The 14,387-nt window shown below is 38.8% G+C and overlaps 1 protein-coding gene across 15 annotated transcripts in view; it reads left to right on the top strand.

Annotated features, from left to right (window-relative positions):
• TRIM37 (tripartite motif containing 37) overlaps window positions 1–14,387 on the top strand; it is a 133,740-nt gene that overhangs the window by 27,032 nt on the left and 92,321 nt on the right. For all 15 annotated transcript variants that reach the window (XM_084984962.1, XM_021067287.2, XM_084984961.1 and 12 more), the window contains exons 9-11: window positions 4,959–5,083; window positions 10,194–10,244; window positions 11,363–11,444. In XM_084984962.1, coding sequence (XP_084841088.1) covers window positions 4,959–5,083; window positions 10,194–10,244; window positions 11,363–11,444 — 258 coding nt within the window. The remainder of the gene's footprint in view (window positions 1–4,958; window positions 5,084–10,193; window positions 10,245–11,362; window positions 11,445–14,387) is intronic.

Genomic DNA, 14,387 nt, shown 5'->3' with positions numbered 1-14,387 from the left:
ATATGGCAAGTTCCTGGGCCAGGGATTGAATATGAGCTGCAGCTGCAACTTATGCTGCAGCAGTGCCAGATCCTTAACCAGCTGTGCTGGGCTGGGGATCAAACCTGCATCTCTGCAGCAACCACAGCCACTGCAGTTGGATTCATAACCCATGGCACCACAGTGGGAACTCCTGCTCTTCCTTTTTTTAGAGTAATTTTTGGTTATTCTAGGTCCTTTGCATCTTGATATGAACTTCAGGGTTTTTTTTTTTGTTTTGTTTTGTTTTTTTTTTTTTTTGGTCTTTTGTCTTTTTAAGGCCACATTTGCGGCATATGGAGGTTCCCAGGCTAGGGTTCTAATCAGAGCTGTTACCACCAGCCTATGCCAAAGCCACAGCAATGCCAGATCCGAGCCTCATCTGCGACCTACACCACAGCTCACAGCAACGCTGGATCCTTAACTCACTGAGCGAGGCCAGGGATCAAACCCACAACCTCATGGTTCCTAGTCAGATTCGTTTCCGATGCGCCATGACGGGAACTCCCATATGAACTTTAGAATCAACTTGTTAGTTTCTACCAAAAGAAAATTTTGGGGGTTTGATTGGAAATGCTTTGGATCTATAGATCAATATTGAGTCTTCGTTTCACAAAGAAGACTCCATTTATTTCAGTAGTGTTTTGTAAGCTTTCAGTGTATAAATTTTTCATATCTTTTTTCAGGTTTATTCAGTATTTCAGAATGTTATAAATGGTGTTTTTTAAAAATTTCCAATTTCTAACTTGTCTAGACAATTGATTTTTGCATTGATCTCTTATCCCGCAGTCTTGCTAAATTTATGTTTTAGTTCTAGGAGGTATTTTGTAGATTCCGTAGCTTGCCTAAAGATAATCACTATCTCTGACTAAGACAAATTTCTCGCTGATCTGGCTGCCTTTTATTTCTTTTTCTTGTCAGGTGTTAACTCCACAGATTTCCTGTGTAATGTTGATTTAAGATGGTGTAGCCCTGAGTGTATTGTAGATGGCCTTCATCAGGTTTGGGAATTCCTTTCTATTCCCATTAGATGGCGTTTTCATTAGGATTGAATGTTGGATTTTTTCAAGTGCTTTTCCTACATGTATTGAGATGATTATATATCATTTTCTTTTTTAGTTCTTAAATAAATTAACTTATTCTTTTTTTTTTTTTGGCCGCATTTGTGGCATGCAGAAGTTCTGGGGCCAAGAATCGAATCTGTGCCACAGCTGTGAGCAGAACCACAATGCTAGATCCTTAATCTACTGTGCCACCAAGTGAATTCCTATTAAACCAACTCATATCCTGGTATAAAAGCCTTGATTTCAACATTATTGCATCTAATTAATTAAAACTTTTAACATTTTCTTACATTTGTGCATCAGGGACATTAGACCGTAGTTTTCTTTTCTCAAAGTGTTTCTCTCTGACTTTGTTATCAGGATAGTGCTGGCTTTAAAGAATGGGTTTTTTTTGTTTGTTTGTTTGTTTGGTCTTTTTGCCTTTTCTAGGGCTGCTCCCAGGGCATATGGAGGTTCCCAGGCCAGGGGTCCAATCGGAGCTGTAGCTGCTGGGCCTGTGCCACAGCCACAGCAATGTGGGATCCAAGCCATGTCTGCGACCTATACCACAGGTCATGGCAATGCTGGATCTTTAACCCACTGAATGAGGCCAGAGATCGAACCTGCGTCCTCATGGATACTAATCAGATTCATTTCCACTGAGCCATAATAGGAGCTCCAACGTATGAGTTTTTTTTGTTTGTTTGTTTTTGTTTTTGCCTTTTTCCAGGGCCACACCTGCGGCATATGGAGGTTCCCAGGATAGGGGTCTAATCGGAGCTGTAGCTGCCAGTCTATGCCAGAGCCACAGCAATGCAGGATTTGAGCCGCATCTGCAGTTTATACCACAGCTCATGGCAACGCCGGATCTTTAACCCACTGAGCAAGGCCAGGGATCATACCTGCAACCTCATGGTTCCTAGTCGGATTCGGTAACCACTGAGCCACGATGGAAACTCCCATATGGGTTTTATTTATTTATTTATTTATTGTCTTTTTGCCATTTCTTGGGCCGCTTCCGCAGCATATGGAGGTTCCCAGGCTAGGGGTCCAATCGGAGCTGTAGCCGCCAGCTTACGCCAGAGCCACAGCAATGCAGGATCCGAGCCGCGTCTGCAACCTACACCACAGCTCACGGCAACGCCGGATCGTTAACCCACTGAGCAAGGGCAGGGATCGAACCCGCAACCTCATGGTTCCTAGTCGATTCGTTAGCCACTGCACCACGATGGGAACTCCCCATATGGGTTTTAAATTAATGTTCTCTTCAATTTTTTTGGAAGAAGTCATGTAGAACTGGTAATGCTTCTTCCTTAGATGTTTGATAGAATACACCAGTGAAACTATGGACCTTATTTTCTTTATGGAGTGTCTTTCAATTTTATTAATAGATTTAGGGCAGTTCATATCATCTATTCTTTTGTTTTTTGTTTTTTGTTTTTTTTTTGCTTTTTAGGATTGCATTTGGAGGTTACCAGGCTAGGGGTCGAATTGGAGCTATGGCTACTAACCTACACCACAGCCACAGCAACCCCAGATCTGAGCTGCATCTGTGGCCCACACCACAGCTTGTGGCAATGCCGGATCCTTAACCCACTGAACAAGGCCAGGGATCTAATGAGCATTCTCATGGATGTTAGTTTGGTTCTTAACCCCCCCCCCCCCACCAGCCAAAACGGGAATGAGATTAATGTAATGTGAATAACCAATCAGCATAAGAACAATATAAGAAAATAAAATTAAAGCCTCATCTTATTGGAAACATAAATGTAAAAATCTTAAAATGCTGGAAAGTCAAAATCAGTAGGATACTTAGTAAAACAAAAAAAGAAAGCAAGAGTTAATCAAAGGAATAAAAGCAATGTTTCATCATCAGAAGAATCTTTTGATTGTGATTAATAACCTTATAAATACTAGTGTTATGTATGATAATGATCATAAGGTATATAGAATTTAGTATATCCAATATCATACATCTAATTTTTTTTTGTCTTTTTTTTTTTTTTTAGGTTCACACCTATGGCATATGGTGGTTCCCAGGCCAGGGGTTGAATCAGAGCTGTAGCTGCCCGCCTACACCACAGTCACAGCAACGCAGGGTCTGAGCCACATCTGTGACCTAGACCACAGCTCATGACAGTGCCAGATTTTTAACTCACTGAGTAAGGCCAGGGATTGAACTTGCATCCTCATGGATACTAGTCTGGTTCATTAACCACTGAGCCACAGCAGGAGCTCCTAGTGTTTTTTGTTTTCTTTTTTTTTTTTATTTTTGATTGCACCCAAGGCATGTAGAATTTACTGGGCCATGGATGGAACACAGCAATGACAACTCAGAATCCTTAACTGCTAGGCCACCAGGAAACTCCCATTATTGTGTATCTAATAAATGATATAGTTGAATTTTCAGTTTCAGGCAGCTATTTAGTTGCTGTTAAAAGATAAAGATTTAGTATATCATAAATGAGTGAGAATAAACTTAGGGAGTTTCTGTTAAGGACCCAGTGATGTCTCTCTGAGGATATGGGTTTCATCCCTATCCTCATTCAGTGGGTTAAGGATCCAGCATGGTCTCAAGCTGCAGTGTAGGTCTCACATTTGGCTTGGGTCTGGTGTGACTGTGCCTTAGGCCTCAGCTATAGCTCTGATTTGACCCCTGGCCTGGGAACTTCCATATCCCACAGGTGAGTCTGTTAAAAAAAACAGGGAGGGAGTAAATTTAGAAACCAACCCCCAACACAAAGTTTTCTTTTGGAGGAAATAAGGTCAAGGATGGATACACATAATATTCATTCAACAAATATTTGAATATAAGCTGTAAAATTTGATATTTATCCTATGCAAGTCATGTCATATATTATTCTTGGTGAGCTATAAGCAACTGTCTCTTAAAAGACATAAACACAGTTGTAGTGGGTTTTATGCATATCATTCATGTGTCAATAAATAGTGTATTAGTTTGGTAGGGCTTCCATAACAAAACACCACAGACAAGGAGGCTTAAACACGAGATATTTATTTTCTCATTGTTCTAGAGGCTAGTAAACCAAGATCAAGGCTTTGGTAGGTTGGTTTTCCCTGAGATCTCTGTCTCTGGCTTGCAGATGGCTGCCTTCTTTCTGTGTCCTCTGAAGGCCTTATCTTCAAATGTATTTACACTCTGAGATGCTGGGGGTTGGGACTGCAACATAGGAGTTTGGGATGGGAACATATTTCAGCCTGTAGTAGTTGTTTGCAAAGGTATGTTCCATACATCTTCATGATTGATAAAAGAAACCCAGCAAAGCAAGCAGCAGTAGATATTATTCCACTTTTACACTTTAATAGATTCTGGGCCATGTAATTAGTTTGTGACAGGACTAGGACTTCAAAGTGGTTGTCTTGAGTTCAAAAGTGACATGCTTTTAACTACCCTTTATTTTGCTCAAGTTGGATTTTTTTACTTTTTACCTTTCATATTACTTTATGTTTCCTAGATTAATACAGAGTAAGACCTTTTTCTGTTACATCTAAACATTCCTCTGTTTCCTGGAGTGCAATTTGAGAACGTTATTTGAAGGCTATTGATCTCTAGGGGTTTGTTCATTTATATACATAGTGGCTTCACTGTACCTGTCTAAAATATATTTGTAGTTGTTTAGAACTGGATTTATGCTAATATACAAGGAGAGAGAAATATGTTAAAATCTAATGTACTTACTCAATGACTTTACTGTTATAATGGAAATAAACCTAGATTATAGATTCATAACTCCCAAATCCACTTTGAAAGAATCATTCCCTTTTCATCTCTTTTTTTTCTATATATAACCAGAGTAATTTCCATTTTTCTTCTTTATTAAGGATTTTGAGGGCATAGTAATTTTGTTTATTCAGACAACTTTTTTCCTCACACAGTTGCGGTCTTGTAGTAAGAGTGAGTTGATATCTAAGAGCTCAGAGATCCTCATGATGTTTCAGCAAGTTCATCGAAAGCCCATGGCATCCTTCGTTACCACTCCTGTTCCACCAGACTTTAACAGGTATGGCACATTTTTCCCCCCTCATCTTCTTTTGAATATGTTGTGCAAATGCATGTACTTGTTTAAAAAGAATGCTATTGCTGACAACTAGAACTCAGGTAGTTCTTCCTGACCAATAAGATACAAGTCTTTCTTTGTGAATGAACAAACCAAATACAATATTCATGTTTGATTCAGGCATTGAATATTATTAAAAGGAGTGGGTAACTGCTGCTGTTAAGTAGATTTGAGTCAACTAAGGATGTTCATTAATACCCTTAGGCTGCCTCTTTGATAGCATGGTCAACCATTTCAGTTCTGAGGATACCTTTTCTGAATTCGATTTTTTTTCACCAGTGGAATGAAACATAAGTTGCTGGTTGTTTTTGTTTTGTAGGAATCAGGTTTTCCATGGCCTTTTAAAAAATATTTTTATTTTTTTACAATTTTATTGGAATATAGTTGGTTTACAATGTTGTGTTAGTTTCAGGTGTACAGTTACACATATATGTGTATTCCCATGTAGGTTATTATAGAATATTGAGTAGAGTTCCCTGTGCTTTTTTGGTTTTCTATTTTTTTGGGGCAGGGGGATCTGTGTAGGGCTGCACCCACAGCGTATGGAGGTTCCCAGGCTGGGGGTCAAATTGGAGCTTAGCCACTGGTCTACGCCACAGTAACTCCAGATCCAAACTGCATGTGCCACTTATACTACATAGCTCGTGGCAACACCGGATCCTTAACCCATGGAGTGAGGCTAGGGATTGAACCTGCATCCTCATGGATACTAGTCTCATTTGTTCCACTGTGCCATGACAGGAACTCCACGTGTTTTATATATAGTAGTATATATGTTAATCCCAAACTTCTAATTTATCCCTCCTCCAACATTTCCCCTTTGAGTAACCATGAGTTTGGTTTGTTTTTGAAATCTATGTCTGTTTCTGTTTTGTAAATAAGAAAATTGTATCATTTTTAAAAATTAGATTCCAAGTGATATTGTATGGTATATGTCTTTCTCTGTTTTACTTCACCTAATATGATATTCTCTCAGTATATCCATGTTGCTGCAAATGGCATTATTTCATTTTTATGGCTCAGTAATATTCCATTGTATATATGTACCACATCTTTTTTTTTTTTTTTTTTTTTTTTGTCTTTTTGCCTTTTCTAGGGCCGCTCCCGCGGCATATGGAGGTTCCCAGGCTAGGGGTCCAATTAGAGCTGTAGCCACCAGCCTACACCAGAACCACGGCAACACAGGATCCGAGCTGTGTCTGCAACCTACGCCACAGCTCATGGCAATGCCGGATCCTTAACCCACTGAGCAAGACCAGGGATTGAACCCGAAACCTCATGGTTCCTAGTTGGGTTCGTTGACCACTGCGCCACAACGGGAACTCCAACCACATCTTCTTTATCCATTGCTCTGTTGGTGGACATTGAGGTTGTTTCCATGTTTTGGCTGTTGTGAGTAGTGCTATGATGAACATAGGGATGCATATATCTTTTGAATCATATATATGCCCAGGAGTGGGATTGCTAGATCATATGGTAGTTCTGTTTTTAGTTTTTTAAGGGATCTCCATACTGTTCTCTAGTGGTTGCACTAATCTACATTCCCACAAACAGTGTAGAAGGGTTCCATTTCTCCACACCCTCTGTAGCATTTATTGTTTCTAGACTTTTTGATGATGGCCATTCTCACCAGTGTGAGGTGATGCCACATGATAGTTTTTTTTTTTTTGTCTTTTTGCTATTTCTTTGGGCCGCTCCCGCGGCATATGGAGGTTCCCAGGCTAGGGGTCGAATCGGAGCTGTAGCCACTGGCCTATGCCACAGCCACAGCAACGTGGGATCTGAGCCGCGTCTGCAACCTACACCACAGCTCACGGCAACGCCGGATCGTTAACCCACTGAGCAAGGGCGGGGACCGAACCCGCAACCTCATGGTTCCTAGTCAGATTCGTTAACCACTGCGCCACAATGGGAACTACAACATTCTAGTTTTGATTTGCATTTCTCTAATAATTAGTGATGTTGACCATCTTTTCATGTGTTTTTTTGGTCATCTGTCTGTCGTCTTTGGAGAAATGTCTACTTAGATATTCTGCCCATTATTTGATATATGTATATATATATATATTTTTTTTTATGTTAGAGCTTCATGAGCTGATTTTATATTTTGGAGACTAATCCTTTGTCATCACTTCATTTACAAATATTTTCTCCCATTCTGTGGGTTGTCTTTTTGTTTTGTTTAGGATTTCCTTTGCTGTGCAAATCTTAAAGGTTTAATTATGTCCCATTTGTTTATTTTTGCTTTTATTTTCACAACTCTAGGAGGTGGATCTGAGAAGATACTGCTATGGTTTATGTCATAGTGTTGTGCCTATGTTTTCCTCTAAGAGTTTTATTGAATCCAGTGTTGTTGTTGCGTGTTTTTTTTTGTTTGTTTGTTTTTCCCCCGTCTTTTTGCATTTGCTAGGGCCGCTTCCCACAGCATATGGAGGTTCCCAGGCTAGGGGTTCACTTGGAGCTGTAGCCACTGGCCTTTGCCAGAGCCACAGCAACTCGGGATCCGAGCCACGTCTGTGGCCTACACCACAGTTCACGGCAACGCCAGATCCTTAACCCACTGAACAAGGCCAGGGATTGAACCCGCAACCCCATGGTTCCTAGTTGGATTCGTTAACCACTGCGCCACGACGGGTACCCCAATATCCAGTCTTATACTTAGGTCTTTAATCCATTTTGAGTTCATTTTTGTGTATGTTGTTAGGGAGTGTTCCCAGGCATTACTTGGCATTCATCCTGCAAATTGGAGTTTATGCGTATTGAGAACTAGGAGAGCATATCACAGGGAGAAGTTAGAGTAGACCTCAAAAGGCATGAGACTTCTTATCTGTTATCTGAAGGAATAGTAAGAATTAATCTACACAAAAATATCTAGGAATGAGGAAAGTAATAACCATCTAGAGGTATGATTGGGGTGCCTGACAATTGAACAATAGTTATACAGTTTACAGTTGTAAGGCAGATTATATCTACTTGTAAAAAAGATGAGAACTACGAGTTCCCGTTGTGGCTCAGTGGTTAATGAATCTAACTAGGAACCATGAGGTTGCAGGTTCGATCCCTGGCCTTGCTCAGTGAGTTAATGATCTGATGTTGCCATGAGCTGTGGTATAGGTTGCAGACGAGGCTCGGATCTGCTGTTGCTGTGGCTCTGGCGTAGGCCGGCAGCTACAGCTTCGATTCGACCCCTAGCCTGGGAGCCTCCATATGCTGCAGTTGCAGCCCAAGAAATGGCAAAAAAGACAAAAAAAAAAAAAAAAAAAAAAAGAAAGAAAAAGACATGAACTATGTAGCTGCCCATACTTACCATAACATAGAGACTGGTGGGAGTTCCCATCGTGGCTCAGTGGTTTAAGAACCTGACTGGTATCCATGAGGATGTGGGTTTGATCCATAGTTGCTGATGTGGCTTAGATCTGGTGTTGCCATGGCTGAGGTATAGGCTAGCAACTGCAGCTCTGATTTGACCTGTATCTTGGGAACTTCCATATGCCACAGGTATGGCCCTGAAAAGGAAAAAAAAATAAGACTGGTAGAGACTGCTGTATTTTTAATAATGCAAAGTGTACTGGCAAATTTTCTTCAGGTATGATCATGAAAATGCTATAGATGTATCTTTTTTTTTTTTTTTTTGAGCCATACCCACTGCATGTGAAAGCTCCTGGGCCAGGGATGAAACCCATGCCCAGGATAATGCCAGATCCTCAACCCATTTTACCACAAGGGAACTTTGCTGTAGATGAATCTTATACCTTATTTTTGTAATAACATGTTTTCATGAATTGAACTTTAGAAAAGATATCTGAAATGGCTTGCAGTTTATCTTGGTAAATTTATAATTTTATGTATTAGATGTATAACACTATTAACACACTGACTGTCTTTATCATAAATGTTTTTACTGTCTTTGACTTTTGAGGTGTTCTAGTGACAGTGCTAGAGACTATTCACATGATCTAAGTATAGTTAGCAGTACCATGGGCTGTCCCTTTACCTTTCTCCTATAATTGTAGTTTAGTTCTCTTGTGGAGCAAGCAAAGTTCCCTGAGGTAATCTTGGTTTATCAGGAAACTGTTAATAATGTTCATCCTATTTGAACCCTGTGTGATTAGGTATTCTTATCCTATAAAATTGTATAGATTTATTTGCTAGTAGATAGTCTCAAAATATTTAGAGTCTCTCAATATTCTTCATAATTTGTTCTGGAGAAGAAAGTTTTGGGATTTATTGTAATGTCTTTTCCTTTTGTTCTTTCTTATGATTTTTTAAAAACCTGTTTATGTACTTCATAGTTCAGCTTTCCAGCCTAAGCACCAATTTCTTTTCCTAATTCCATGTTTACTTTTAAATATCTCTTATGCTTATTTTTAATTAATTAATTTTTGGTCATACCTGCCATATGTGGAAGTTCCCAAGTTGTTGTACCAAAGCAGTGACCCAGGCCACACACTGACAGTGTTGGATCCTTAACCACTAGGCCACCAGGGAATTCCCTCTCATACTTATTTTGATAGTTATGCCTATATTGCCTTTTTTTTTTGTCTCTTTTTTTTTTTGCCATTTTCTTGGGCTGCTCTTGCAGCACATGGAGATTCCCAGGCTAGGAGTCCAATTGGAGCTGTAGCCACCAGCCTACACCAGAGCCACAGCAACGCGGGATCCGAGCCGCATCTGCAACTTACACCACAGCTCACGGCAACGCCAGATCCTTAACCCACTGAGCAAGGGCAGGGACCGAACCCGCAACCTCATGGTTCCCAGTCAGATTCTTTAACCACTGCACCACGATGGGAACTCCTATATTGCCTTTTTTTTTAGAAAACCTAATAAATATTTGTTGAGTCTCCAGTTTAATTGCAAAGCTTTGATATCTGCTTTTGATGGTATTAGGAATTGATTTGACTTAATGTTTAATAAACTTTTAAAAATATTTCTTAGGGACTTAGTTTAATAAAATTTTCAAGATATTTCTGAGGGACTTTGCTTTTTAACTAAATGAAATGTTAAACCTGTATAATTTTGCCTTTTTCTTTCTTTCTTTTTTTTTTCCTAGTGAATTGGTACCATCTTATGATTCAGCTACTTTTGTTTTAGAGAATTTCAGGTAAGTTTTTGACAACTTTCAGGGTTTTTTTGTCTATGTACATAAAAGCCAGGAAGGTGCTGTTCCTGGGTAGGATACAGACTTAATGAACTTTGTCACTCAGTGTGTAGTCTTAGAAGAAACAAGTTTCTCATTAGAAACATAGAATTTATTTGTCTGGATTGTGTTATATCCTGAGGACAGATTGCTTCTCTAGTGTGGGGAATGGGAACGTGTGTTGGTTTTTTTGTTTGTTTTGTTTTTTTAAGAAGAGGATCCACTTAGCCTTTGCTAATATAATAAGGTGAGGTGATTGGGATGATAGAGATCGATGAGCTCTACTACACATTCTCACAAATAAGAGTGGTGGGAAGTCCATTTGGGTCTTTTTATCTCAGTGCAAAGTAAAAAATTGGATGAGAGGACATTATTGTAAGAAATTTGTAAGCTTTGTAACTTGCATGCTAATTTTGTTAGCTCCTACTGCTTTTTGTCCGAGATTTAAAGCTGAGATCTTAAAAGACAAAGGTCTGATGTGACTTGTCTTAAAAAGCAGCATGGGAATTGGGAACCAAGAATTTAAAATCTTGTCTTGGGAAGAGAAACTCCCAAGAGGTGATAACCATCAGACTGAGGCCAAACTGTAAGAATTTATACCACTCTACATTTAATTTGTTTTTTTCTTGTTGGATAATTTTGTGGCTAAAATATAAACTTTCTGATGATTTTCCCACATTTTGTTTTTTCCATATTAAAAAAGGCTAATTCTATAGGGATGTGAGGAAGAAACACGTTCTTTTTTTTTTTTTCCTTTAATGGTGCAAGATTGCTTGTTGTAATAAAATTCAAGAAATGTTTTTGTTTTTCTTAAATGAAAAAATTTTGGTGTTTTTTTTTTTAGCCTGAAACTGGAAAGATACTGCAGAATATTTCTGTATCATTAAAGTGTCTTTTTTAACTCTGAACATAATAAGTATATATAAATTTATACAATGGAATCTTGACTTCTTCAGTCACCTCCATTTACTGGTCCAGGACTTCAAATAAGTAACATGAATAAAGTGGTTGGGTTTTGGTTTTGCCTGTTGCTATTTCACAAGTTTTGATCTTAGGATTTGTTTGGTTTCCTTTTACTTTAGTACTTTGCGCCAGAGAGCAGATCCTGTTTATAGTCCACCTCTTCAAGTTTCAGGACTTTGTTGGAGGTTAAAAGTTTACCCAGTAAGTTTTTCAGTATTTTTTTTTTAACTCAGTGAATTTTATTGTATTTATAGTTGTATAGCCATCATCACAACCTACTTTTACAACACTTCATCCAAACCCCCAGCTCATCCCTCCCCCGAAAACTGTCTCCTTTGGAAACCAGTTTTTCAAAGTCTATGAGTCAGTTTCTGTTCTGCAAAGTAGTTCATTGTATCCTTTTTTCAGATTCCACATATAAGTAATAGCATATGACATTTGTGTCTGTCTACTTCACTTAGCGTGGTACTTTCTAGATCCATCCATGTTGCTGCAAGTGCCATTATTTCATTGCTTTTTATGGCTGAGTAATATTCCATTATGTATATGTACCACATCTTCTTTATCCACTCCTCTGTTTAGCTTGCTTCCATGTCTTGACTATTGTAGATAGTACTGAGATGAACATTGGAGTACATGTATCTTTTTGAGTCAGTTTTTTCTGGATAGATGCCCAGGAGTGGTATTGATCGATCATATGGTATTTCTGTTTTTAGTTTTTTGAGGAACCTCCATACCATTTTCCATAGTGCTTGCAACAGTGTACATTCTCACCAACAGTGTAAGAGGATTCCCTTTTCTCCACACCCTCTCCAGCATTTATTGTTTGTAGATTTTGATGATGGCTATTCCGGCTGGTATAAGGTACCTCATAGTAATTTTGATATGCATTTCTGTAATAATTACTGATGTTGAACATCTTTTCATGTGTTTTTGGCCATCTGTATGTCTTCTTTGGAGAATTGTCTCTTTAGATCTTCTGCCCATTTTTGATGGGGTTGTTTGTTTTTTTGGTATTGAGCTGTAGGAAGTGTTTATAAATTTTAGAGATTAATCCCTTGTCAGTTGCTTCATTTGCAAATATTTTCTCCCATTCTGTGGGTTGTCTTTTCATTTTGTTTAGGGTTTCCTTTGCTGTGCAAAAACTTTTAAGTTTAATTAGGTCCCATTTGTTTGTTTTTGTTTTTATTGTCATTGCTCTAGGAGGTGGATCTGAGAAGATACTGCTATGTTTATGTCAGAGTGTTGTGCCTATGTTTTCCTCTAAGAGTTTCATAGTATCCAGTCTTTTTGTTTGTTTGTTTTGTTTTTGGTCTTTCTAGGGCTACACCCATGGCATATGGAGGTTCCCAGGCTAGGGGTTGAATCAGTGCTATAGCTGCGGGCCTGTGCCACAGCCACAACCACACTGGATCCAACCCGCATCTATGTCCTACACCACAACTCACAGCAGAGCTGGGATCCTAAACCCACTTAGTGAGGCCAGGGATCGAACCTATGTCCTCGTGGATACTAGTCAGATTCATTTCTCATGAGCCACAACAGGAACTCCAGTGTCCAGTCTTATATTTAGATCTTTAAAACATTTTGAGTTTATTTTTATGTACAGTGTTAGGGAATGTTCTAATTTCATTCTTTTACAAGTAGCTGTCTAGTTTTCCCAGTACCACTTACTGAAGGGACTGTCTTTTCTCCATTGTATTTTCTTGCCTCCTTTGTCATAGATTAGTTGACTATAGGAGTGTGGGTTTAATTCTGGACTTTCTATCCTGTTCCACTCATCAATATTTCTGCTTTTGTGGCAGTACCATACGGTTTAGGTGAATGTTGCTTTGTAGTATAGTCTAAAGTCAGGGAGCCTGATTGCTCCAGCTCATTTTTTCTTTCTCAGGATGGCTTTGGCTATTCTGAGTCTTTTGTGCTTCCAGACAAACTTTAAAATACTTTGTTTTAGGAGTTCCATCGTGGCTCAGTGGTTAACGAACCTGACTAGTATCCATGAGGACCCGAGTTTGATCCCTGGCCTCGCTCAGTGGGTTAGAGATCAGCGTTGCCATGGACTGTGGTGTAGGTTGCAGACTTGGCTTGGATCTGGCATTGCCATGGCTGTAGTGTAGGCCAGCAGCTACAGCTCTGATTAGACCCCTAGCCTGGGATTCCCTCCATATGCCAAAAAAGAAAAAGAAAAGATGTCTTTAAAAAAATTTTTTTTAAATAAAATATTTTGTTCTAGTTCTGTGAAAAATGCCATTTGTAATTTGACAGGGATTATGTTGAATCTGTAGATTGCCTTTGGTAGTATAGTCATCTTGACAATATTTGATGCTTCCAATCCAAGAGCATGGTATATCTTTTCATCTGTTCATGTCATTCTTTATTTCTTTCATCAGTATCTTACAGTTTTCAGAGTATAGGTCTTTTGTCTCTTTAGGTAGGTTTATTCCTAGTTATTGTTTCCCTAATTATTCTTTATGATTTTTCATTGTTAGTATATAGAAATGCAGTCGATTTCTATATATTAATTTTATATCCTGCAAGTTTACCAAATTCATTGATGAGCTCTAACAGTTATCTGGTGGCATCTTTAGGATTTTCCAGGTATAGTACCATGTATTATGCAATGATAATTTTACTTCTTCTTTTCCAGTTTGGATTCCTTTTTTTCTTTTTCTTCTCTGATTGCTATGGCTAGGACTTCCAAAACTATGTTGAATAATAGTGGCAGGAGCAGACATCCCTGTTTTATTCTTGATCTTGATGGGAATTCTTTTAGCTTTTCACCATTGAGAATGATGTTAGCTGTGGGTTTTGTCATGTGTGGCTTTTATTATGCTGAGGTAGGTTCCCCCTATGCCCACTTTGTGGAGGGTTTTACCAGAAAGGGGTGTTGGATTTTGTCAAAAAGTTTTTCTGAATCTATTGAGAGGATCTTAGGGTTTTTATTCTTCAGTGTGTTGATGTGGTGTATCACAGTGATTAGTTTTCGGATATAGAAAAATCTTTGCATCCCTGAGATAAATCCCACTTGATCATGGTTTACAGTGCTTTTAATGTACTGCTGGATTTGTTTGCTAGTATTTTTTTGAGGATATCTGCATCTATGTTCATCAGTGATATTGGCCTGTAATTTTCTTTTTGGGGGGT

The sequence above is a fragment of the Sus scrofa genome, chromosome 12 (genome assembly GCF_054392235.1).
Source record: "Sus scrofa isolate SSC_HxYL_T2T_F1_AM1 chromosome 12, Sscrofa_HxYL_maternal_Yorkshire_Landrace_v2.0, whole genome shotgun sequence".
NCBI lineage: Eukaryota > Metazoa > Chordata > Mammalia > Artiodactyla > Suidae > Sus > Sus scrofa.
The sequence above is the reverse complement of the archived record's forward strand: the minus strand, read 5'-3'. Positions and strand labels throughout refer to the sequence as shown.